This window comes from Petaurus breviceps, unplaced genomic scaffold (genome assembly GCF_028583685.1).
Source record: "Petaurus breviceps papuanus isolate PSGF00001 unplaced genomic scaffold, PetGlider_PUasm1.0 181, whole genome shotgun sequence".
Lineage (NCBI taxonomy): Eukaryota > Metazoa > Chordata > Mammalia > Diprotodontia > Petauridae > Petaurus > Petaurus breviceps.
The window spans coordinates 25,608,981-25,634,970 of NW_027185784.1; the positions used below are offsets into that span (position 1 = coordinate 25,608,981).

Genomic DNA, 25,990 nt, shown 5'->3' on the forward strand with positions numbered 1-25,990 from the left:
TCAGAAGACTGGAGAGTGGCCATACAGATAGGAAGACAACCAAGGAGAGAGAAGTGTTATGAAAACCTAGAGAGAAGAGAGTATCTAGAAGAGAGTGAATGATGGTGTTAGAAATGACAAAAAGATCAAGAAAAGGCTGTTTTTGAGATTTGGCAATTAAACATCATTTTTTGCTATCCTCCCTTCATCCTCAAGTCACCAAATGTTGAAGTATATGTTGACTTGGTTTTGAGAATCCTATCAAGTTCTCATAGAATTTCTCTATTTCATCTTCCACAGTATATCATTGACACATAAGACATATTTATCTTTATGGTGGTAATTTTGGATATATTGTGCATGATCAATACAAGATAAGATGGCCAAATGTCTCATGAGGTGGTGTTGCCTTTGGAAATAGAATAAAACTAAAATCTGCTGAATTCTTTTTCCTCCCCCCAGAAAATTTGTAAACTGCACTTGCCTTTTTTTTCTTTTGGCATTTTGACTTTTTTGGTTTGATTTAATGAGAATATCAGTATTGGTGCAGTTCAGTATCTCTAGTGGTAGTATCTGAACTCACTGGATTAAACTCTTACTTACATTTATGCTACCTACAGTTGGATTAATGTTTATTGAAGCTTGTATCATTAATATCTTCTGCCCTCATTTCTACTGCTTAACTACTATTATAGGAGACATTGTCTACATGATCAGGGGGTAGGGGTTCACTTTATGTTTTATATTGTTTCATGAGTTGCCACAGCCAAAGATTTTGAAACCCAGTAGTCAACCTACTACTGACAAACATCTCTCTATATGTAAGTAGTCATGTCCTTGGACAGTAGGTGAATTCAGACTATCACCAGGATTGTATGTTCCAGGCCTTTTTAACTTGCTAGAAATAACCAAAAATGAGTCTCTTGGTGTAGCCTTTGAGAGCCCAGGGTCTCCTCCATAAAGTGATGAGGACTTCTTTCAGAGTCTCATAACTAGAATTTACCTTTTCAAATGAGTATTATCCTTTTCAAAATCGGTCCTTTGAGAGGTTTTACTCTTATTCCAAGGATGATGCTATTAAATAGATATTTGAAACTCTTGTTTTGGAATTATTTTTAATCTTATGCCACATTCTTTCAAATGTGTTTTTTTAAATTGGCAAGGAAGATTTGCTTTTAGGGTTGATTTAAATTTTTAAATGGTCAGAAATCATTCAAAGCCAAGTTTGGTATGAGTAAGGGATAGTCAACCGGTTTATACTGGTTTCTTTATCCAAAACGAAGTATGGTTATTATGAGGTTGGTGTTCCCAAAATTTAAAAACTGATTTGTATAGTCGCTTTCTCACACTCCATTCCATTTAGTATATTGACATTCAGCAAATTTACCTTTATAAAGCAGTTGGGTTTAAAATAGCACTCTGAGAACTTCAAGCAGTTATTAAGATTGAGAAATCTTAGTGTTGAATTGCATGTGTAAATCACAAGTCTTTCTAAAAATCATTTCTAGCAGATTTGGTATTTAATAAAGAACAAAACAAATAAAACAACCCACCTGTCACAAATCCACATATAATTGTCCTCAGTATGACTGGAACCAGAAGAATTGAAATGTAATTAAATTGTCGGCTCTGTTTTGAGCTAATATATTTGTGAGAGTACAGTACCACTGAGACAAGGACCTGGCATTCCTTGAAAAGGAAATGGAAATCCCAAATAAGAGAGACTCAGAACGCCAGACAGTGGTGAATTTGAGAACTCCGAATACATTGTTAAAGTTTTTTAGAGGCTAGGGTAATATTTTCTCAATCCCCAGTCTTTTTGACCTCTCTGCAGCCTTAGACAATGATCACCCTCTTTTCCTAGATACTACTTTCTGTCTAGGTTTCCAGGACACTGCTCTCTGCTGTTCTTATTCTACCTGTCTCCAGACTCCTTCATGGTTGCCTTTGCTGACTATGCCCTGTCCACTAACTGTGAGTGTCCCCCAAGGCTCTGTCCTGGCCCTTCTCTTTCCCCTCTATGCTGTTTTACTTGGTCATCTCATCAATTCCTACGGGTTCCAGGCATAGATGATTCTTCTACTTATCCAGCCCTAAACTCTCTTGATTTCATTTTGCATCACACACTACCTATTGGACATCTAGAGCTAGGTGTGTTGTAAAGAGCTTAAACTCAACATATCTGAACAGAATTCTTTTCTCTTTCCCCCAAACCCTCCCTTCTTCCTGAACTTTTTTATTAGTTTTGGGAATAGCATCATCCTCCCAGACACCCAGGCTAGAAGCTCCATTCTCAGCTCCTCCCTTGCACTCATCCTACACATCTAATCTATTACCAAGTCCTACCAAATTGGCCTTCCTTACATCTTTCTTCTATACTCCCTTTTCTCCTCTGATGCTGCCACCACCCTAGTGCAGACCCCCACCACCTCACATCTGGAGGCACTAGTAGTATACTAGTTGATCTCCCTGCTTCAAGTCTCTCCTCACTCTGCTCAGGTCTGACCGTATTGCCCCTTTCCTCAACAGTCTCCAGGAGATCCCTGTTTCTTCCAGGTTCAAATGAAAAATCCTATTTGACTTTTAAAGCCTTTTATAATGTTAAACCCTTTCCACCGTTCCAGTTTTGTTATACTTTACTGTATATTTGATCCAGTGACACTGGCCTCCTTGCCATAAGACATAAGACACTCCCTTTTCCTGACTCCCATGTATTTTCACTGAGTGTCTCTCCCATGCTTAGAATACTCTCCCTCCTCATCCCGCCCTCTTGGCTCAAATCTTACCTTCTACATGAAACTTTACCTTTTCTCTCATATTGCCTTTCATCTACGCTATAGATAACTTGTATGTTAATAGTTGTTTGCATGTTGTATCCTCCATTAGATTGTGAGATTGTTGAGGGCAGGGACTGTGGTTTTTGCCTTTCTTTGTATCTTGAGACCTTAGCTTGATGCTTGGAATATATGTGAAAAAAAAAAGTTCATATGAGGGCTGCTGGATTAACAAAATCATGAAATATACTGAGATCTCTGAAAACAAGAGAAGCTAATTCAGAAATTTTTGATGAGCAGAATCAAGGAACAATGGTATTTGGGATTAACGTGACTATAAAGAAAAGAATTTCCACTTGAGGTGTCACACCTCTGACAGAAATGAAACTCACTTCTGCAGTGATCAAAGTGGCTGAAATAGGTTAGGTGAAGATGAGGGTGGTATAAATTCATGAGTTAACTAGCGAGAAATAACAATAACCATTTGGATTTGAATTTTAAAAAGGAACCAGTTGACTGTGAAACTGGGAGGGCCTAGCAAAGAATGATTAATGTTTAATATAGAACCAGTAATAATAATAACAATAACAAAATAATGATAGTGATGATAGTTCACATTTCTGTAATGCTCTAAAGTTTACAGGTACTTTCCTTATGGGAACCTTGTAAGGTAGAGAAATGTCTTTGTCTCCATTTTTCAGGTGAGGAAACATAGAGGAAGTGCTTTTAGGCTGCATTGTCCAAGGTCACTTATGACTGAGTCTAGCCCTATATTATACCATACTGCCTTCTGGCAAACTAATTCAATAATAGGCAGCTTTGTAACTGTAACCTAACCTAGTCTTTGAAATGGAATGGAAAAATCTTTATTAAATACTTTGCTAAACACTAAGGACACAAGTGAAACCAGGAGTTTCTGGGAGCTCACATTCTGATTGTGGGAGGCAATTCATAAAAGGAGGGATGATGTTCATGGTTAGAAAGGCTAAGTGGTATGTGAGGTATAGCAGGAAAAGTAACAGGAAAAGTGGATGCCAGTACCCTTACAATAAGCAGTATTAGCTGAGCTCTATCACCTTAAAATAATCTAATATGTATATTCTCTATACTTGTACATATTTTCCATTATCATGGGCAGCCATCTTTTATGTATAGTCCTAATAGCATTAATATGTTCTAACAGCGTTAATATTCTGTCAGCTGTGATTAAAACAAAACAAAAACAACCCTACAGATCCTTTAGATTTCAGGGGACACAGAAGAGAGTAAAGAAAATACTTCTTTGTGGCACTGTTTATTACCCTGTAATAAAATAGTTTATGTAACCTCATGAATGTTTGCCTGTTTACACTTCACAATGATGGTCTTTGGAAGAGAAATTGTTTTTCTCCCATTGTCCTGGATGACAGTTGATTTGTTTTTGTTTTATTAGTACTTTGTTTTTTACATCTGCCATTTCCCCATAAATCCACATTGCATTCTGCTGTGTAACTAAAAGAAAAAATACCCCACAAAAAAAGCAAAAGGGTAAGTAAAACTAACAAAGCTGCTTCTGAGAGCATGTGCAACATTTTGCATCTCTTTCCTGAGAGTTGGGAAGAGGATTTAATTATTTGTTTTAATGGACTGTGTTTGGTTATTACTGTTAACCTGAAGTCAGTTGCCTTTTTAGTGCTATTTTAGTTAGTGTGGAAATTATTTTCTTCATTCTTCTTTCATCACTTTTCATAAGTTCATACAAGTTTTCTTGTATGAATTGAATTACTCTTCTTTGTCATTCTGTAGGGTTCAGTAATCTTTTATGTTCACATGCCACAGTCTATTCAGCCATTCCTAATTTTATAGGTACCCATTTTTGTTTCCAGGCTTCTTGGTTTTGCTACTACAAAAAGAATTACTGCAGATATTTTGGTAAAAATGTGACCTTTTGGGTTCTGACCTCTTTGGGGTATATATCTTACAGTAGGATCTTTGAGTCGAAGGTCATGGACAGTTTATTGGGTCTTCTACCATAAGCTAAAGCTTTTCCAGGACAGTTAAGTAGCATCATGTTACCTATGTGGGGGCTGGTGAAAGACTGTGGTATGTTGGAAGACATAAATACTTTAACAGATTTTGTCAGGGTGGTCAGAGCCTTCCATCTGAAGTTTATACATCAGTGAAAACACTGCCCTCCCCTCAGTATCACAGAGCCCACACTTAGCCTGACTTTCACTTTTTTCAGTGACACAGAGATGTTTATCCACGACAGGGTGAGATGCTCCTAGCCTTTTGTTCATATCTATTCATTTCCTTAAGGAGACACATCTCTGGCCATGTTACCTGATGCCGATACAGATAGTGAGTGGCTCAGGTACAGGATAAAAGATCTGAAATGAAAGGTACCTGAGAAGTCATCTCATTCAGAGTCTTCATTTTATGGATGAGAAAGCTGGTAGAGAGTGGTAAAGACATCGTTGAGGACTTTTACCGCAAGATTCCTGCTTCTTTAGCCCTCTCTTCCCGAGATCCATATCTTGTGGCCTTTGGGCATCAGAATTGGTTGGTTCTTCTTGTTAGCCTTGCAAGTGATCATACACACACACAATATGGGTCCTGCCTTTACATATTATTACAGGATATTGGACATACACAGTTCTTTTTTTGTGTCGTGGACTTCTTTGACTGTAGCCTATGCACCCCTTTTTAGAATAATGTTTTTAAAGGTATGGAATAAAATATAAGCACTTTCAAAGGAAACCTGTTATACTGAAATACAGTTATTGATTTTTTTTTTAAGTTCATGGACCCCACGTTAAGAACCTTATTTATAGGGTATGGATAATTTGTATCATGAGGCCTCCTAAAAATTCAGGAATATAACTAGCAAGTAATGATGTCATAATGTCAATAAGTGTATGTGTTTCCAATTCTTTACTTGAGACCCCCTTTGTAGGAAGGGACCTTGTTCTGGCAGTTATATCACACATGATCAAAACTCATGATGGATGTGACATTCCCGTCTCTGGGCTATAATTACAATATATAGAATTTGTCCAGAGAGTCTTCTGTTTTAGGGTTGCCTTGTACACTGTGTTGTGTACACGTTATTATATGAGGTACATTGGGCATACAGAGGCAGAAAGGAAAAAACCCTTTCACTCAAAGAGCTTTTCTTCTACTCTGGACCTGACCTACAAACAAACTAAGGAAAAGGAGCTAGGGAAAGCTTCCTATATGAGGTGATACCTGACCTGAGCCTCGTATGAAGCCAAAGTTTCTGAGAGGTAATGGAGGACATTCGCGGCATGGGGGCAGCCTTTATTTTTGTTTTTTGTTTTGCAGGGGGGAAGGCAGAGCAATTGGGGTTAAGTGACTTGCCCAAGGTCACATGGCTAGTAAGTGTTAGGTGTCTGAGGCCGTTTTTGAACTCAGGTCCTCCTGACCAATGCTCTATTCACTGCGCCACCTAGCCGCGCCGGGGGCAGCTTTTGTAATGGCACAGAAGTAGATATAGAATACCAAGTCTGAAGGAACGGCAAGTAGATTGAATGTAAAGGGAGTAACATGAAATAATTCTGGAAAAGTTGCTGTAAGCCAAATTATGAAGGACTTTAAATGCCAGGTTGAGAGTTGAATTGTATTATTCTGGAAGTAATAATAGGAGCCAAAATTTTTGAGCAGGAGTGTCTTTTGCTTTAGTATCAGTTATTTTGGCAACAGTATGGAAGATGAATTGGAGAGGGGAGCAACTGGAACCACAGAAATTTAGAGACTATTTCAGTATCCTAGACGAAAGTTGATAGGGGATCTAAATTAGGAATCATACCTTTGAGACTGAAGAGAAGGGGATGGGTGTGAGATGCTATAGAGGTAAAATTAACAAGACATAGTTGCTGATGTGAAGAATGAGGGAAAATGAAGAGTTGAGAATGGCTGCTCAGTTGTCAACCTGTTTTAATAGAAATATGGTGATGCCCTCAATTGAAATAGGAAAGTTTGGAGGAACATTTGGGTTTGTTGTTGACAGTGTTTTTCAGGGGGAACAAGGGCACATGTTGGATTATGTATTGTGTGTTGGACTTCTAAGGAGATACTCAAAGGACATCTAGGTGAAGTTGTCCAGCAGGGAGCTAATGTGTGACTGGAGTTCAGGTCACAGATTGGAACTGGTTTTGAAATTGAATACAGATTTGGGAATCATCTTTATAGAAAAGACAACTGGAATCCATAGAAGATGATGAGCAAGAGAAGGTCATAGAAAGAGGAGGGAACAAGAAGAAATGGAACAGAGCTTTAGCGAACTGAGATTTAGGACCTTCTATCCAGGGTATTATGGTTACACTAAATTACATTTATGTTGCAAAACCAGCTAAGCCAGTAGGTTTCTTGTTTCGTTGGAATTTTAATGAAACTTTGATTTTAGATAATATCGTTCAAACTAGCAGCTTTTATGCCTCCCAGATGAGTGGTATTATTTAACTTGGAGTTTAGAGATTCTGGTAGGTTAGCTGGGTGTTTTTTTCTGGTCTTGCTATATCATAAGAAAATAAGTAGGCAATCCTTAGCTGTGGTAAAGAGCAAGAAACTGTTCATTTCTTTTAGTTCAATAATAGATACAAAAAATGTATTTGAATTTGTGTCGAAATGTAAAGAATGCAAAATACCTAATGTTGGTGGAAAACATTGAAAAGAGTGAAAGCATAATGATCTTTTTTTTTTAATGAATTGCCTTTTGGTTGTCCAATCCAAGTACAGATTTTCATAATGTCCTAGAACCACTTGAAATTGTTATCTTAGTGCTGCCAGCAAATTATATCCATTCTACACTGAGCCTTCCATTGAAAAGATTGTGGAATTGTTAGCCAGAAGAGCTGTTTGGTGCTGCAATGACGCAAACTGTATTTAAAAGCTTCTTAAAAACCTTGAAGCTAAATATATGAACTTTTTTTGACAGCCGCCTTTGAATTTTTTTTTCTAAACTGATCTTTGTTATGCTAAAAATGTTCTGCTTATGATACCATGGACAGTTATATTAAAAAAGACAGAGAAGTCTGACTTCAAATGAAATAGCATGAAAAAGAAAACAGATTAAGAAACAAATTATTTCATCATTATCCAATGTCCAGAGTAATTTAGCTGGGAAAAGAATAAAAATGGAGGTTGTAGAAATAGCCAACATAGACTTTTCACTAGAGAGATTATTTTTCAAGTTTTTCTGTGCTATGTTATCTCTTCCTGAAGATTTTTTTTAGCAATTTAAAAGGACTGTTTACATATGTTTTGCAAAACAAACTCTTTTATTTGAATCCTAAACTTTTTATTGAAAGCTAATGTCCATTTCCTTTTTTCTTTTACCTTGATAGTGATAACCTACTAAGGAGAGCAGCTTGTCAAGAAGCCCAGGTAATACCATTCAGTGTGGTAAAATTAAATTTCGCCTTTCTTATCTCATTTGTGCAGTACTTCAGCCACATACTGTTCCAGGGTCTTTGGCCAGATATAGTGCCTCACATCACTGGAGTTGAGGCTGTTTCTTCCTAAAATAAGGGACTGCCTCAGGCTGTGAGCCAACTCCTAATAGAACACTAGCAGAGTAACTATCTGGTGAACCACAACCCTTCCTTTCCTTCTTCTACCTTCGTCCTTCCCCAACTTAACTATAGTAACACTTACTAGCTATGTGACCCTTGGCAAGTCACTTAACCCTGTTTCCTCGAATTTCCTCATCTGTAAAATGAGCTGGAGAAAGAAATGGTCAACCGCTCCAGTATCTCTGCCAAGAAAATTCCAAATGGAGTCACAAAGAACTAGACCTGACTGGGGGGAAAAAAAAGACTGAAACAATAACCCCAGGTCTGCATATTTGACCTAGCTTGGGCTCCTTATCTTTGCCTTTCTGTAGAATGACCTCTGAAGGACTGATCCAGCTGTGGGCTGTCCCTAGGTCTAGATGAACTTTGAGGATTATATTCACATGTGGTACTACCACTTTGGAACTTGCTTCTCAATGTTGATTAATTGATGCTATTAAAATCCATCTCAAGATTCTGTTTTGTTGTTTTAGACCTATGTTTTATGCATATGAGAAGTTGCCACATTTATCTGCAATTTTCAAGAGAGCACCATGTTCACTTTATATTTTGCTCCCCTTAGCATTAGAGCATAGAACTCTTCTAATGCAATCCCTTCATTTTATAAATGAGTAAAGTAAGGCCTAGTCAGGTTAAATGACTTGTCCAGGGACCCACAGGTAGTAAATGGAAGTGTTAGGATTCAAACTCAGTCCTTTAGACTTCAAATCCATGCTACCTTTTCTGTGGATTTGTAGCTTTCTTTAATCAGGATGAGTTGCAAGTTTCATGGGGTTGGCAACGTTTTGAGAATACGTTGTGTCCATTAAGCTTATGTCAGAAATACAGAAAAAGAATCATTAAAATTATCAATGGAAAAGAGAACAGTACATAGAGCTGGAGAGGAGGGTGGTAGACAAATTCACATTCATTCCTGAAATATTTTCAGAGATTACACTGACGGTTCATACTATTAATAGATTTCCACTAAAGTGGGAGTGATAAAACCACTTTAACTCTGTTTTAAAACCTTGTCAAGTGTTCTGTTTTAAAATGTTGTTTAGAAATGTTTTGTTCTGATGGGGACATTTCTTTTAGAATTAGTTCTGAGGAACCCTCTTGCCAACAAGCCTTTACAAAACAGACTGTAAATATTTCAGGTGCTAGTGCCACCTAAGCTGTTGGGGAAAGTGTTTTTTTTTTTTTTAATTGAAATTACAGGTAACAGCTAAACTAGCAAGTAGCAACTAGAAATTCCTCTTGGGAGAGGGAAGATGACTGCTTTAAGAAAGGAGAAAGTTGCTTGCTTCTGATTGAGAAGTGGCAGTCATGCCATTTCACCAAGCTGGTATAGAGTTTCAGTTATGAGGCCATAATTTCCCCTTTTCAGCTGTTTGGAGAATGAGCTTAGTTCACTAATAGCAAATATTCCTTTCTCATAAAATAAGAAGTCTAGAAGGACATCTTTCTAACCTTATCTAAAAAATTTAGGCAAATAAATAGACCACACTTGAATTAGAATAAGTAAGAAAACTGACTGAAAAGTAAAGAAAAAAAACATCATCATTGGTAGGAAATTGGAAGGGCTTTTAAGTAAGGCTTCTGATTTCTAGAGTTAGATTAAGTCAAGGATTAGAGGAAAAGTTTCCAAATTTTCAATAATAAAGCAAAGACCAGTAAATTAACCCTAAAGATTTTTAGTGACCTAGGCAAACAAGAGAGGTCCTCATCCTATCAGAAAATGGCAGGCTATAGGAGTAGTTACAGGGGATAGAGTGCCAAATCTGGAGTCAAGAAGACTCATCTTCCTCAATTCAAATCTGGCCTCAGATACATACCAGCAGTGTGACCCTGGTCAGGTCACTTAACCCTCTTTGCCTCAGTTTCTTCATCTACAAAAGGAGCTGGAGAAGAAAATGATCCACCACTCTAGTATCTCTGCCAAGAAAAACCCAAATGAGGTCACAAAGAGTCAGACATGACTAAAGAAAACTACTGAACTGAGTAGATTGTTTATTGTATCAGCATATGAGAAAGTACCCACTCAAAACCATCAAGACCTTGCTTTATCACTAAGCAGTGGATTCTAAATAAAAGTCCACAACTAGGCAGAAGGGACAGCTAGCTGCATAAGCTTCAGGCTCTAAGAATACAGAGTCATCAGTGAGACCTTTCCTTTGCTTTTAAACACCTGGCTAATTTATTTTATAGATAATAAACTTGTAAAAACAAAGATGATGGTGTTTTTCGTCTTTGTATTCCTAGAAGCAGCCAGGTGCCCCATTGAATAGATCACAAGTCCTGGAGTCAGGAAGACTTGTTCAAATCCGTCCTCAAACACTTACTGGCTCTGTGACCCTGGGCAAGTCACTAAACCCTGTCTGCCTTAGTTTTCTTTAATTGTAAAATAGGAATAATGATCATACCCACCTCACAGGATTGTCATTGAGGATTAAATGGGATATTTGTAAAGCATTCAGCACAGTACTTGGTGCACAGGAGGTGCTATATATGTGCATTTCCCTTCCTCTCCTCCAGCACTGCTAGGCACATTGCCCAGCACACTGTATCATTTGAAATGAGTGAAGGTTACCAAAGGTAGACTTCATTTTTCCTAATTGAGCCTCAGTTGACCACAGGGACTAGATTATTCTTGGATTCCTTTTCCCTTCTTTCCCTTCCCCCCAACCCCAACATGAAATTCAGAACATTCTGGCCAGAATTAGGGAGGATACCTTATCTAATATTAATGTCTCACCTAAATAAGCCATAGTCCTGCTGGACCAAGCTGTCTGGGGCCTTTTATCTATAATAGACATTCAAAAGTAAAGCTGCTTTTTCAACCAGACCTTGGAGACCCTTTGTTGTGTAGTCTGGCTTCTGAGAAAGAATCTTCATCCAGATTATAAAAAGAACAAGTTATTTTTCTAAATTCATTAAGTGTCTACTGTGTGCCATGGAACAACTATATGCTTCTTAAGTCTAACCATAGAATTTTTTATAATAAACCATTGATGATATGTGTAAAAAGTGTGCAGAGATACATACACAGGAGTTCTGTGGCTACTGAGTTTTCAGCTGCCTCATTTGACCCCTGCATGGCAAAGCAGCACTGTGCTTCCCTGTCCCTTTCCAGGATTACAGTCTAGGCCCTAGCAGTAACATCTGCCAGGAGCAGCACTGTTTTATACTCTGGGAGTAAACGACTTGAGCTTTTTTCAAGTGTACCAACAGACCTATAGTACCTTTTGTGTACACTAATCATGGATGAGCTAGATTGGGAGAATTCCTTTCCTGTCACACAGGGTAGGGTTGGAGGTTATACTCATGAATCTTTCAGGTAGACTAGCTATTTCTGTTTACCTATATCTTTTTTAGGGAGAGGGGAGATCACTTATTTGGATCATACCACTACCTGAATCATTCAGGGAGTACTTGTTTTTAACAATAAGAATAGAGAATAATGAAGACCAAGAGGAGATGTTTATAAGGACGAGTTGCTTAAATGTAGCGTTCATATTTTCTCCCCTTTCCCTGGTCCCATTTAATCTTTTTCTTCTTAACTGTTTGTTGCTTATGACTTATTCTTTCTTCACCTTGATTTGCTCATTTTGAAAGATCGACTCCTGCTTCCACTTTCAGCCTCAGTCTAGTATTTTTCTCCATCCACAAAAGCTAGCAATTTTTCCATTTTATATATCTACTCTGACACGTCTCCCTGCCCTCTCCCCCTTCCCATTGCCACCTTTTGTCCTTGTATTCTCATTGCTTCTCGATTCTCTTTTATATCTTATATCTTCTTTTCGGATCTGTCTCTTTGCTTTCTAGGGGTATGGAATGACTACTACAAGGTTATGAAAAGGAGGTAGTAGATTGATAGGTTTTTATGTATAACATAAAAATTGTCTAGTAAATACCAACATTCCATATAAATAGCTTTTGTAATTAAAGAGATAAGGATACTACTTTAAAGACCAAGGAAATGGTGAATGGATTTAATTTCCCTTCTGACAGACCATAGCCTCTCTGGCCATGTCTTCTTGATCGTGGCCCTTGATATTTCTCTTCCAAGAGAGGGCAGAAAACGGTTAAAATTAACTTACTTCTTATGATAAAATGCCCTTGGGAGACTAGGAAAAGCTTTCTGTTGTTCAATTTCAAATCTGTTTCCCTGGAGGGTTTTTTCTCCTAGTACCTGGGAATCTTGAAGGAAAGTTGACTTCTTTTGTACTCCACAAACCAGATGTCTGTGAACCTGCCTTCTCTTAATTTACACAGACAAAGTTGGAGTTGAAAAACTATATCAAAAAATTAATGAAGAATACAGATAGAATAAAGAACAAAAGCTTGAGGTGGTCAATTTTGGATTGACCTAAAAGAATCTTCATCTACTCTCAACTTGATTCTTAGATTCTCATTCCTACCCCTATGTCAGAGTCCTATGACTTCTAATTAATAAGGTCCTGGGATCTGGCAAGGATGGGCTTAGGGCTTAGAGGATATTGTCAAGGCCACCTTTGTCACAGACATAGGTTTGTTGTAAGAGCACCTACCACACACACCTTAAAGATACACAGACTGCAGCTTCCTACAAGCCACCTATCCATTTGCTTCTTGTTGAACTGATTTATTTGTAAATCTGTCTTCACTATACCCAGTCTATGTGGTTCTAAATAGCAATACTGCTTTCAAGTACCAGATCCAGTCCATAGTAGGGTTTCTTCCTTTTTCTGGTGTGAAGACTAATCCCTGTTCTAGCACCTTGGCCCTAGCCATTTGAAGGACAATTAAGACAGACAGTAGTCAGTAAAAATTTGTCCAGACCTAGTTATTATCTCCTGATCCTGTGCAGTCTTTTTTCTGCCCCATTCTTACCTCAACCTTGGGAGCCATTTGGGCATGGTGAATCATCCAGATCACAGGGCTACCAAAGATCAGATCTCACCAGAATACTCATTAGTGCCCACTTAATAGACCCTAGCTTTTTCTACCCACGTGCTGATTCTCCCTCACTGCCTCAAGGGAAGGGGTCATTGACAAGTTGGCCCCTGCTCCCCCTACAGAAGAGATCTTTTCCAGTAATCCTATCCTAACAGTTTCACAATTTAAGTAATTTACATGCACAGTAACAACCAAGACAATTTCTACCCACAATAAGAGGGTCATTTCATTCCACCTCTCATAGGTGAGAGTTTATAGGATTGAGTAAATAGTTATTGTTATATGACATTTAGGCATGCTGCGGTTTGTAAATATAGTAACATGAAGGCATTAAGTTCATCTCTGGTAAGCCTAAGTGCAGTGCAGATTGAGAATGAGTTATTTTGGCCCAAAATAACATGTTTAGTAGCTAAATGAAGGACAAGGGAAAATCCAATTTGAAAACTCTTATTTTCTTTCTTAGGTATTTGGAAATCAACTCATTCCTTCTAATGCACAAGTGAAGAAAGCAACTGTCTTTCTCAACCCTGCAGCTTGCAAAGGGTAAGCATGTACATGCGTGTGTGTGTGTGTGTGTGTGTGTTTCATAAAAGATAAATTATTTACTTTGCTAAGTCAGAGATCTGGAGCATTCTTCCACTGATGTCAGTCAGATCCCTTTAATGACAACATAGATAAACTTCCAGCTTGGTCGTAGTTGAAACATGAATCACCCTGAACCTGCCTTGGGGCTGAACCTTTTTAATTGAGCTAGCTTGACTTCAGACACATTAAATTAATCAGAGGACCTAGAGGGACTTATAAGACCTACCAGTACTTGATTGTTATTGCTTTTGAGAACCTGAAGTTACCACTACACCATGATGTGGTGCTGGAGAAGAGTTTTTGATAGCCAGAGTTAATAAGAGAAAAATTATAACTCTAAAAGGTAATTAAAGTCATTGAGAGAAATCAAAAGAACTAAGTTTCTTACTTTCCTTCTAGTCAAACCTTGGGCACTCTGATCCAGGTAGCCAGGATCATAGTGAGCAGATATAACAGAATCATTACTAGCAGGAAGTTAATTATGATCCCTTTCCCCTTTAATACCCGGCTTGTACTTAAGTATTGTGACTATGAAAATTGATTTTCTTTTTGATAAATGTATTGATAGGGTAGTCATCTTAGAAAACCACACTCATTCAATAATGTTGCTCTAAAAGACTAAAAATCTTGCACTCTGAATCTCAAGGTCCAGTCTGCCTTATCCTGTAAGCACAAGAACCCAGAGGATCCAAGTAAAATCAACCACCTCCCCCAAAAGTACAGCAAGGAGCAGAAAAGGGCCCTGGCACAGAATCTCAGTTCAGAAATTAAAGCTGAAGAGATGAGGAAATCAAAGAAAATAATGATCAATATCAAAAACTATTACAAAGCAAATTTAGAGATCCCACAGAAAGAGAATAACTAACAATTACAAATAGAGGCTCAAAGGCTAAAATGGATTTCCCACAAATACCATATCAATACTTAGAAGAAATGAAGCAAGATTTTAAAAGAAATACAGCCTCTGAAGGAAAGATTTGGAAAGAGAATAAGTTGCTTCAAAGAGAAAGTGGTAAACCTTACCCAAGAAATGGATTTCCTGAAAACTAGAAGGCACTAAACAAAAATCAATGAATCTTTGTAACAGCAAGAAATATTAGAACAAAATCAAATTGAAAATAAAGAAGAAATGTTAAGATATCTGGAATAAAAAATAGCTGACTCTAAAAGGATCAGAATCAAGGAAAGAGAATTTAAGAATCTTTTGAATTCCCTGAAAACCATGATTTTTTTTTTTTTGCTTTTTGGAGGCCAGTTGGGGTTAAATGACTTGTCCAAGGTCACATGGCTAGTAAGTGTTAAGTGTCTGAGGCCAAATTTGAAGTTAGGTCCTCCAGATTCCAGGGCTGGTGCTCTATTCACTCACCACCTAGCCGCCCCAATGATTTTTTTTTAAGCCTAGATACTCTATCTCAACAAGTCATAAGTCATAAAATGTCCAGATCCATTACCTGAAGACTATGTAAAGATAGTCTGTTGATCACTTCTGAAAGGAACCCCAAAATGAAAAGTCCCTGGAATGTCACAATTAAAACTGCAAGCCTCCTTGAAAAAAAAAAAAAAAGTACTGCAAGCTTCTAGAATGAGACAATTCAGATTCAAGGAACTACAGTTAGGATAACACAAGACCTGGCAACTGGGTGGTTCAGTGATTAGAGCACTGAGCCTGGAATTAGGAAGACAAGTTCAAATCCAGCTTTACACACTTACTGACTATGTGACATTGGACAAGTTAGCCATTACCTTCCTCAGTTTCCTCATCTGTAAAGTGGAGATAATGATTGTACCTACCTCTCATAGTTGTTGTGAGGATCAAATGATATAATATTTGTAAAAAGCCCTTAGCGCAGTTCCTAGCACATAGTAGGTACTATATAAATATTAGTTGTTCTTATTATTTTACTAAAAACCAGATTTCTTGGAATATAATATTCCAAAAGGCCAGCAAAATAAGTTTACAGCCAAGAGTAACTTACTTGACAAAGCTGTATGATACCACAGGGAAGAAAAATGGAATAGCAGACTTTAAAGCCTTTTCTGATGAACCAGAGCTGAAGGGAATTTTAAAATATAAACACAAGAGTTTGGAGAAACCCAGAGAGGTAAATTAATTTGAGCAGAGAGAAGCAATGTTATAAAGGGGAGAAGAAACAAGTGTCCCTTCGTATCTTCAAAGGGTGTTAAATTAAAAAAAAAAAAAACCTAGCAATCCAGGGAGTAGATTGATTTCCATTCTGAGAGTTTGAAGAGGAGAAAGAGAATAGATGGATAAAAGGAGAAATACATTGGGGTAGAAAGGAGGAAGAAGGGTGTATAACCTGGTATTTTTCATAATTGGGAGTACCTGAGAAGAAGAATATATAAATGTGGAGGAAAAGGAGTGGGAGAGAGTGCATCAGATGAACCCCTCCCTTATTAGAAAGGGACAAAGTAAGATTGAACACAAAGTGTAATGTAGAATTACATCATAGTGAGGAAAACAAGTAAGAGGGAATAACGAGGAGGTTCAGAGGGAGGATTGTAATGGGAAGGGAATAACCACAGGCAAAATAATAAACTTCCTGATCCAGAAGCAGCAGTGATGTGAGGGAGGGGAGAAAAAGGAATCGAATCAAACTGGAGTGTCTTAGACATTCGGGAAATGGCTAGGAAAAAGTGGCATATGAATGTAATGGAATATCATTGCAACATAAAAAAAATGACAGAGGAGACGGCTTTAGAGGACCCTGGTAGTAGGAACTGAAGGAGAGTGAATCCAGCTGAACACTTTATACAAAGACAAGAGCATTGTAAAGAAAAACAAGTGTGAAAGCCTTCAGAACTTCGAGCTCTGGAGAGCAGGGCCTGCTTTTTGCCTTTCTTTGTATCTCTGATGCTAACATGGTACCTGGTATGTATAGGTTTTTAGTAAATGCTGGCCGGCTGACACCAGAGGCCCTCTGAGGAAGCACAATGACCACCTGTCCTGTCAGGTGAGAGATACAAGGAGCAGTGATGTTTGGGGATATGGATGCTGTTTGGACTCATTTTGCTTGACTGACCTTACTTGATACAAGAATTTTTTTTCATTATTTCTCTCAGTTTTTAGTGGGGGTGGGAGCGGAGTAGAGATGCTGAAGAAGAAGAGGACCATTATTATAATACTTTTGAAAATGTGCAGAAGGGAACAGAAGGAAACTCAGAAGAAAGCACAGGCCACCAGGACAGTTTTGAATGTGACATGTAAAATTTATTACACTTTTTTTAAAGCAAGTGGTGATTCATGGTTTCAGATAATTCCTCATGTTTTAATATGTGTGTGAAAATGTTCTTTCTTGGTATTTAAGTTAATGATAAAAAAAATAAAATTTCCCACCCAAAACAAAGGAAGACTATACTTTTAGTAAGTATATATTATCCCTTGTTTATAATCTAAGTCGTCATTTCTTTTATCTTCATTTATATAATTGTCAATATATAAATTATTCATCTGCATCTACATTTTATATTCTACATCCTGCCATATTTCTTTGAATTCTTCATGTTTGCTATTCTTTACCACACAGTAATATACTACATTTTATTAGGCCATCTTCCAGTCATTCATTAGACACATTTTCCAACTTCTGTTAGGACAGGTATTACTGCTATGATTGTTTTTGTATAGATTTTCTTGTGGTATAGTAGTAGTATCATTTATGTCAGAATGCATGAATAATTTTGTAACATCTATTGTGTAATTTCATACTGCTTTCTAAACTGTCCAGACTAATTCACAACTCTACCAGCAGCAAATTAGCATTTCTGGCATTATATCAGATAGTATTGGCGATGGTGAGCATCATTATTTTACCTTGATCTTAATGAGAAAGCTTCCAATGCTTTTCCATTACAAATAATGGGGGATTTTGCTTTTAGGTGCTCTTAAGTCTCTTATCTGCTTCAGTTATTAATATAACAATTCATATGAAATCTGGTAATTGATCCTACATGTAATTATATAATTTGGAGTTTTTGCCTAGTAGTAATACTGTTCTCATTGATACAAGTTATTTCTCTCTCTTGGATCTTGAGTATGCTTCATTTCTATTCAATAGACATTTGTTAAATGTCTTCTCTGTGCATAGTACTGTGCTAAGGGGACTTGAGGACAACAAAATAATTTTTGCTTTCAAGATGCTTACATTTTGGGAGAGATAGTATGTTTTCAGATAAGTAAATACATATAATTTTATAGAACATTAACAAGTAGGTGATCAGGAAAAACTTATCAAAAGTGGTAGCAGGTGAATTAAAGTTGGAAGCAAGATAAGAGTTTTGAAAGTTGGAGCTGAGGCAGTGCTTTTGAGACATGGGAGATGGTTTGTATGAATGCACAAAATAGGAGCTAGAATGTGGAGTTCAAGGGCAACTAATCAGAGTGGATTTCATTCCAATGTTACTTATTTTTTTTGTCTAGAAAACTTAGTTACATTTGGGAAAGACTTAGTACCCATTCTACTGTCCAGTGGTGAAAATATTCTGTTTTTCTATCTTCTTATTATCTTAGTGTTAGAAGCTAGCTACAGAAATGAATCAGCATATTTTTTTTAACCTTGTAGTCATTTTCTTAAATGACTCCTTCCCTAAAAGCAAAGAAAAACAAATGGACAAAGTACATGTGCAGTTTTCCATTGTCCTCTACTTTTCTACTGAGGATAGACTTGAATCCTCAGTTCTTTGGATCTAAAGTTGTTTGTTCCACTTAATCTGAGTTCAGCCTCCTTTTAGGGTGGTTTTCATTTATGTTGTTGAATTCATTGTTTATATTCTTTTCCTGGTACTGCTTTTTTTGTGCCTCTGAATTCTTTTTTTTTTTTTTTTTGGAGGAAGCAGGACAATTGGGGTTAAGTGACTCGCCCAAGGTCACATGGCTAGTAAGTGTTAAGTTTCTGAGGCATTTGAACTCAAGTCCTCCTGACTCCAGGGCTAGTGCTCTATTCACTGTGCAACCTAGCCACCACCTCTGAATTCTTTATACTTGTCATTTCCATAGCTTAGCAATATTTGATAGCATTCATATGTCACAATTTATCAACCATTTCCTACTTGGTGGGCAGTCATTGGTTTCCAGTTTCTTGCTAACACAAAAAGTGTTGCTATAAATATTTTAGCATATATGAGACTTTCCTTTGTTTGACCTCTTAAGGGCAAATGCCAGTTGTGTAATCTCTGGGTCAAAGAATGGTTTTACTTAGTAAATTTTCTGAGTTTTGTACTTCCTATAATTCAGTGGATGGAATAAAGCCTTAAAGGTCCATAGTGTTATTTCATATTCTTTTCTGTAAGAGATGTTATGGGTTTTTAAATCTCCCTTTGAAAGACTTTTAAAAATATTTTTTCTTGCTTTTTCCTTATCTACAGAAAAGCCAGAAATCTTTTTGAAAAGAATGCTGCCCCAATTTTACACTTATCTGGCATGGATGTGACTGTAGTCAAGGTGAGACCGACTCAACAATGTACCTTTACACAAAATGGACCTATAAAATAGTCCACCTTGTGTCTGTAGACCTGATGAATGGATGGATGAATGAGTCCCTTTATTAAGTATCTACCATGTGTCAAGAATTGTGCTAAGCACCAGGGATATATTACTAAAATGAAACTTGTCCCTGCCCTTAAGGATCTTACATTCCAATATGTAGAGATAATATATGTAGGGAAGTAGTGGCCACGGAAGGATATTATGGTTTGGGAAATTACAGAGATGGTGGGTGGAGCCATAGGGGAGTAGATTGACATATCCTTTCCAGGAACAATGACAGATTTTAATGGTGACTGGGAAGGATAAGCTAATTGTTGAATTGTTGTTGGGGCTAGGTCTAGATACAGTAGGTTTTAGTAACCACCAACAGTCAAGGCAGTGGGACACCAGGGTAGGAGTTCTGTATATGAAAGGGTTAAATCCTCCCAGGGTTGGTTTCTGATCAGAGGAGCATGGAAGCTGACATAGGAGCTAGCATCCTAGCATTTAGGGCAAGACTGTCTTTTGCCTCTTTTTGTATCCCCAGCACTAAAGCACAGTACGTGGCACATAGTAGGCACTTAATAAATGCTTATTGAATTGAATTTAAAGAATCAGGCTTCTTCCTTGTGAAAATCAATCAGTGTGGCCATCTTCCATCCTTTGGTGACTTCACCATTCTTCACATTTCCTCAGAGATGAACCACAACAATCCAGCAACTCTGTGTACAAATCCATTTGGTCCTTTGAAACTGAAACCACTTAAGAGAGAGTGAGAGGAGTGAGAGATGATTTTGCCTTCTCAGGCATGCTAAAAAAGCAAAGGTCAAAATACTCACTGGTGTATCTTTGGCATTATATTATGAAATTATTGCTTCTTGGATGACAAGAGTTGTTATAACTATGAGAATTTCCTTTTCCCCCTGAAAGTGTAAAACTCTTAAGGCCTGAGGATTATTTCAGTACCTGACTGTATACTCTAAAGGATGACCATTTTAAGTGCTCAATGATTTAATTAAGAGGAAGAAGGAAAAACTAAAAGGAATAATACTATCTCAGAGACTCCTGTAAACACTGTAAATCTGACTGTGAAGTGTTTGTTACATATTGGTCAGAGATCAGTTGACATATGTATGTAATTCTGTCTTGCTAATTTTTTTATAAGGCTGCATTCATATTTTTAGTCTCTAAACTTTATTTTTATCAGTTTATTGCTCAGAGCTCCTAAAATAAGAATGTCGTGCACGTGTATTTTTAAAACTAGCTCCTCAGATTTAAACTGTAACTTCTTTCTGTGATCAAATGCTAGTATGTGCTATCAATTTCACTCCCTTGAGTAAAAAGCTAGGCCCCAGAGTCATCTCTAAAGCATTGTTTCACCTGGATTTGTTGCAGTTACTGTACAGCGAGGTTTTGCCCATATAAATGTTCCCCATATAGTCTCAGTTGGATATGGTTTTCATTTCTTTCAGTTCCTTGGTGACTTTTAAAGTATTGTTCTGTCACAAAGATAAGCACATTTCATTTTTTTAAGTGGTCTCTATAGGTCAATACTTAGCTCTAAGCAGATACAAATACTGTCTATATATATTTAGGATTTTATATGCTAGCTTTACAGATAGCTAAGCACAAATGTTACTCCCCTCCCAAATAGCATAGAAATATCTTAGCTGTCCATTGAAAGAAAATATTCTCTTGTGATGATTTCACACACCTGTGGAATAATAATATACCCACATCTGTGCATTTAGTTTTTGTAATGCTTCAAAAAGAAAAGTATTGAATAAATGTAGTGATGAAGTGAGCACTTGCATGGGAAGCCAAGAGCTTAGTTTCCTTACCTACCCCTGGTCCTGACCATACACTTTTAGATATGTCATTTAACTTCTCTGGACCTCATTTTCTTCACATATCAAACATAAGGCTAGAAAATCTCTGGGGTCCTTTGCAAGACTTAGGCCCGATTATTATTTTGTTAACATTTTAGTTATCAGTCACTTTTTGAGGGGTGACTATTGAACTTATAAATTCAAAATTTTAAACTTCAGGCACTCGTGTTCCTTGGATTGATCAATTGAGCCAGGACTTTATTTCTATTCTAGACAGATTATGAAGGACAAGCCAAGAAGCTGCTAGAATTAATGGAAAACACAGACATGATCATTGTCGCAGGTGGAGATGGAACTCTGCAGGAGGTAGGACTGTTTTGCTGTTTGAAGAGATATTGAAGATGGAGGAAATGGACACCATATCTTATAAAGTGTGTTGCCACTGAGGGATGGTTATGTTCTAGAAAAATGATTTCTTTCTAAGCTCTAATTTTTAGGATAGTTACAACTTTCTAAAATGTGTGTAGTGGTAAAATTTCTGCTGTACTCTTTTGCCACTTCTCTAAAACCTTCATCCCAAGGACAAATTTTCATTCCATGTAAATTTAATACATTTCATTTAGGCATGAGATAAAATGTAGAAAACTTTTTTTATTGGGATATCAGTATGTCAACTGTGAGAGAAATTTTTATGGTATGACATATAAGCAAACCTTATACCCTTTCCCATACTCCCTCTCATTGTATGTAGAGTGGACGTACCAATTTATACCAGTTTTGATTTTTCTTTTCAGATATATGGATCTACTTTTTTTATATATTACATTTGGTTTCACAAAAGCAGTGAAACTTTTTCATTGAAAGGTTTGCCATTTCTCTCCAACAAGCTCTGACATCTTTAATTAAATATCAGAAAGCTATTAAAGACACAAAAATGCACTCCTTACTGCTGCTCTACTCATTGGCTCCTGCCTAATGAACATCAGTACCTCATTTCAAGGCTTTATCTGGTATATTTTGGTTCCTTTTCCTCCCAGATCATAAAACAAGAAGACTGCAATAGTTAAAATTCTATGTGATGCTTGTATTAGAAATTCCATGAGCTGTTTTAGAGATCTTTGTAACACACTTTGTTGATGGTTCGTTTTGTCTTTACATTATAGTAATTCCTGGGAGATCTCTTCCTCCATCTCCCTCTCACTTTGAGCCTTCCTTTTTAGCAAAGAAAAACAGGTAAACAAAACTTTGGACAGAGAGATTGTATCCAGTTAAGTGAAAACATTTTGTCTTGGTGCTTACCTCTCTCCCTGAGGAGAGCATCTTCTTTAGGACCACCAGTGGTTTTTCCTTTACTCAGTTTGGCTTCTTTTTTAGTAATATTTCGAAATACAGTCTTATAATAATTTTTTTGTGTATGTTCTTTTGGTTCTGTTTATTTCACTCTGTAATAGGTTATGCACATCTTTGCCAGTTTTTCTGAATTCCTCCTGTTCATCTCTTATTGTACAAAAATATTCCATTATGTTCATATAACATAGTTTTGCATCCATTTTCTAACTGAAGGATACCCTCTTTATTTCCCAAAGATCCTTTTTTAAAGGCTATACTAATAACCTGAATAATTGTGGGTTTTTTTGTTTGTTTTGTTTTGTTTTTAAGCAGTTGGGGTTAAGTAACTTACTCAAGGTTACATGGCCAGTTATTTTGTGTGTGTGTGTGTGTGTGGGTGCTAAGTGTCTGAGCCTGGATTCAATCCCCAGGTCATCCCGACTCTGGGGCCAGCACTCTTACTCACTGTGCCACCTGGCTGCCCCGTGAATAATTGTTTTTGTAGTGTAATAGTTGTTTTCCAGTGAATCGTATGATACTTTGATCAGGTCAGGAAAATGTCAAGTAGGCTCTTTGGCTGTAAAGGATAAGAAAGAATGACTTCAGTTTGATGAATTAACCAAGCTTTTGGGAGATACAAGGACAAAAATGTTTTTTTTTGTTTTGTTTTTAAAAGCAATCGGGGTTAAGTAACTTGCTCAAGGTTACACAGCCAGTTATTTCTAGGTGTGGTGCTAAGTATCTCAGCCTGGATTTGATCCCCAGGTTATCCCCACACTGGAGCCGGTGCGCTTACTCACTGAGCCACCTGGCCGTCCCTAAGCAATTGGGGTTAAGTAACTTGCTCAAGGTTACACGGCCAGGTGTTTCTGGGTGGGTAATAAGTATCTGAGCCCGGATTCGATCCACATGTCATCACAACACTGGAGCCGGTGCTCTTACTCGCTGTGCTACCTGGCCGCCCGACAAAAAGTTTTTTAGAAACAATTATAAATAGTACCTGTATTCAAAGTATTCACATTTACTAGGGAATGCAACTTTTAAAACAAGTAAACATAATATAATTTGAGGAAGAACATTAATAATTACATGGGTCAGAAAGATAAGAAGATGAACCTAACCAGAGCCTGGAAAGAGGGGAAGTATTCTAGCCGAAAATGGTGTATAGGGAAAGTGATTTGTAGGCTCAAGGGATGAGACTGGGCAAAGTCATGAGAAGTAAAACTTATAGTATTTAATGTCTAATGTTTGCTGGCATTGTTTTGGTCTGAAAATGAGAGGCTGATAATTTAGTTTTGAATAAACTGAAAAGGTTCAGGGGAGGGGAATTACACCTAGTTTATAGGGAAAAAGATTATTTGCTTTATTGAAGATTATGGATATTTCTTCTGTGAGCACAGGGAAGAAGAGTGCTGTAGGAAATGTTTCTGAGAAGTTTGGAGGAGTGGAGTCAAGGGAGAGGCCCCAAACTGACCTTAATTTTCCTAGTGTAAGAGACAGGAAAACCATCTGCTGTAAATGGAAAGGGTAAAAGGATAGCATGGGACTTGCGTAAGAAAAAAGTTTTAAAACAGTTACATTGGAGGTTAAGATGGAATAGCAGGATGATGAATTTTTTGGGTTTCTCTTTAAACTTAATCTAATTCTGTAAGGCAAAGGAAATGCTCATTAAAATTTTACACTTCTTTGTAGGTTGTTACTGGACTTCTTCGAAGAGTAGACGAGGTAAGTATTTAGAACTTCTGGGCTCTAAATTTTGAGGGTTTTTTTTTTTATGAGCAATTGGGGTTAAGTAACTTGCTCAAGCTTACACGGCCTGTTATTTCTGGGTGTGTTGCTAAGTATCTGAGCCCAGATTCGATCCCAGGTCATCCTGACACTGGAGCCGGTGCTCTTACTCGCTGTGCTACCTGGCCATCCCTAAATTTTGAGTTTTGCTGCTTGCTTTTCTTTCCTTCTGATTCCTTCCTTGTTATTTCCTTTCCCTCTATCTTCTATATATTTCACTGAAAGAACTTCCTAGAATGGGTTTTCTTGATTTGGGAGAAAAAGTACTTAAGAAGTACTGGCTTCTTTCTAACAAGGCATTTTCATTATCTCAAAGTAGACTGTTCTACATAACAGGTCCATTTAGGGCTTTCCTAGCAGCTTGTACCCACTGTTGCTTTACTGTATAATCTTCCTCTCTCCCAGCAGGCAAAAAAAAATCATTTTCTAAAGGATCTTTTCTATAGAAACAGTCTTTCGGGATGTTTCTGTGCACATTGTTTCCATGGTATTTGCTACATTTTGTTGCCCTTGCCACCTTGTCTCACTAGCTCCTCATTTCTGTTTGCCTCTGTTGGGAATTTCCCATTAGAATCACATCAATTACAAAACCAGAGGAACTTGGAGATGTTTTTTCTGTTTCCTAAAGAAACTTAAAACCCTCTCTAAGTAGAGGAGGTGAAAATAAGAGTGATTAAAGTATCAGGAAATTTTTTTGACCTGTGTAAATTCCTAGAGAGCCCAGGGAGAATCTCCCTTACCAAACTGGAAGTCAATGTGAGTAGTCAAACTGAAAGGGGAATAAATTTACTAATGTACTAGGGGAGATTGCCTTTTGGTTGTTAATAGCACTCCCTTCATCGTATACAGATTTGATCTTTATAGTTTTTCCGCCCTCTCATGGTACACAGCCAATAAGCAACATTCTTCAGCATTTAATTACACCAATGAAAAGCTGATTACTGGGAGTAATGGGAGATTCAACTATTTGTTGATTGGTCAACTAGATTATTAGTGAAGCTTTCTGGGAAGCCACTTCCAGTCGTATCATATATTTCTAAAAATGGTGTCTTATCAGCCTCCTCAGAAGCCAACTTAATTTCTTTTGTAGGTTGGATTCAATTCAGTCATATCGTAGACCCTCTGGGTTCCCTTGGTCCAGAGTTTTTGACCCAAAGACAGCTTGTGGGAATGCAGATTGTTTTAAGCCATCAGAGTATAGTAGTGTAAACTGTAGAATTGTATATATTAATTACTTTAAATCATCTTGCTGTAGCATATTACAAGTCATATAGTTTATTGTGATTGGTTTATAATATTGGAGTCTTCATGGTAGAAAAGGAAAAATAATTATTTAAAAAAATGTTTTATTAACCAAAAAGGATAACCATGAATCATACAGGTAGAACTCAGAGGGCCCTTAGAGGTCATGTATTACAGCCCTTCATTTTGCAGGAGAGGAAACTGAGGCTCCAAAGGCATAGGGTCACTTTGTAAGTGACAGAACTGGGATTTGAACCCAAATCCTCTGAATCTAAATCCAATGTTCTTTTCATTATACCACTACCCCCCCTCTGTCACATTTAATTCTGTTTTGAATGATTGTCCTTTGTTCTCAAAGAGGACCATAACATCAGCAAGTTGATGCCATGACTTGCAAGTGAATTGGTTTTTAAGTGAGGGAGGGCTGTGCAAAGTCACCAGCCTCACTTTCCCTTCCAGAGCCATCTGAGTCCAGTGGCCAGATAGAGA

At 37.4% G+C, this 25,990-nt stretch overlaps 1 protein-coding gene across 5 annotated transcripts in view; it reads left to right on the plus strand.

Moving 5' to 3' along the window:
• AGK (acylglycerol kinase) overlaps nucleotides 1–25,990 on the plus strand; it is a 97,511-nt gene that overhangs the window by 36,259 nt on the left and 35,262 nt on the right. For all 5 annotated transcript variants that reach the window (XM_069087385.1, XM_069087389.1, XM_069087386.1 and 2 more), the window contains exons 3-7: nucleotides 8,099–8,138; nucleotides 13,710–13,789; nucleotides 19,214–19,289; nucleotides 21,416–21,508; nucleotides 24,164–24,196. In XM_069087385.1, the coding sequence (XP_068943486.1) occupies nucleotides 8,099–8,138; nucleotides 13,710–13,789; nucleotides 19,214–19,289; nucleotides 21,416–21,508; nucleotides 24,164–24,196 (322 nt within the window). The remainder of the gene's footprint in view (nucleotides 1–8,098; nucleotides 8,139–13,709; nucleotides 13,790–19,213; nucleotides 19,290–21,415; nucleotides 21,509–24,163; nucleotides 24,197–25,990) is intronic.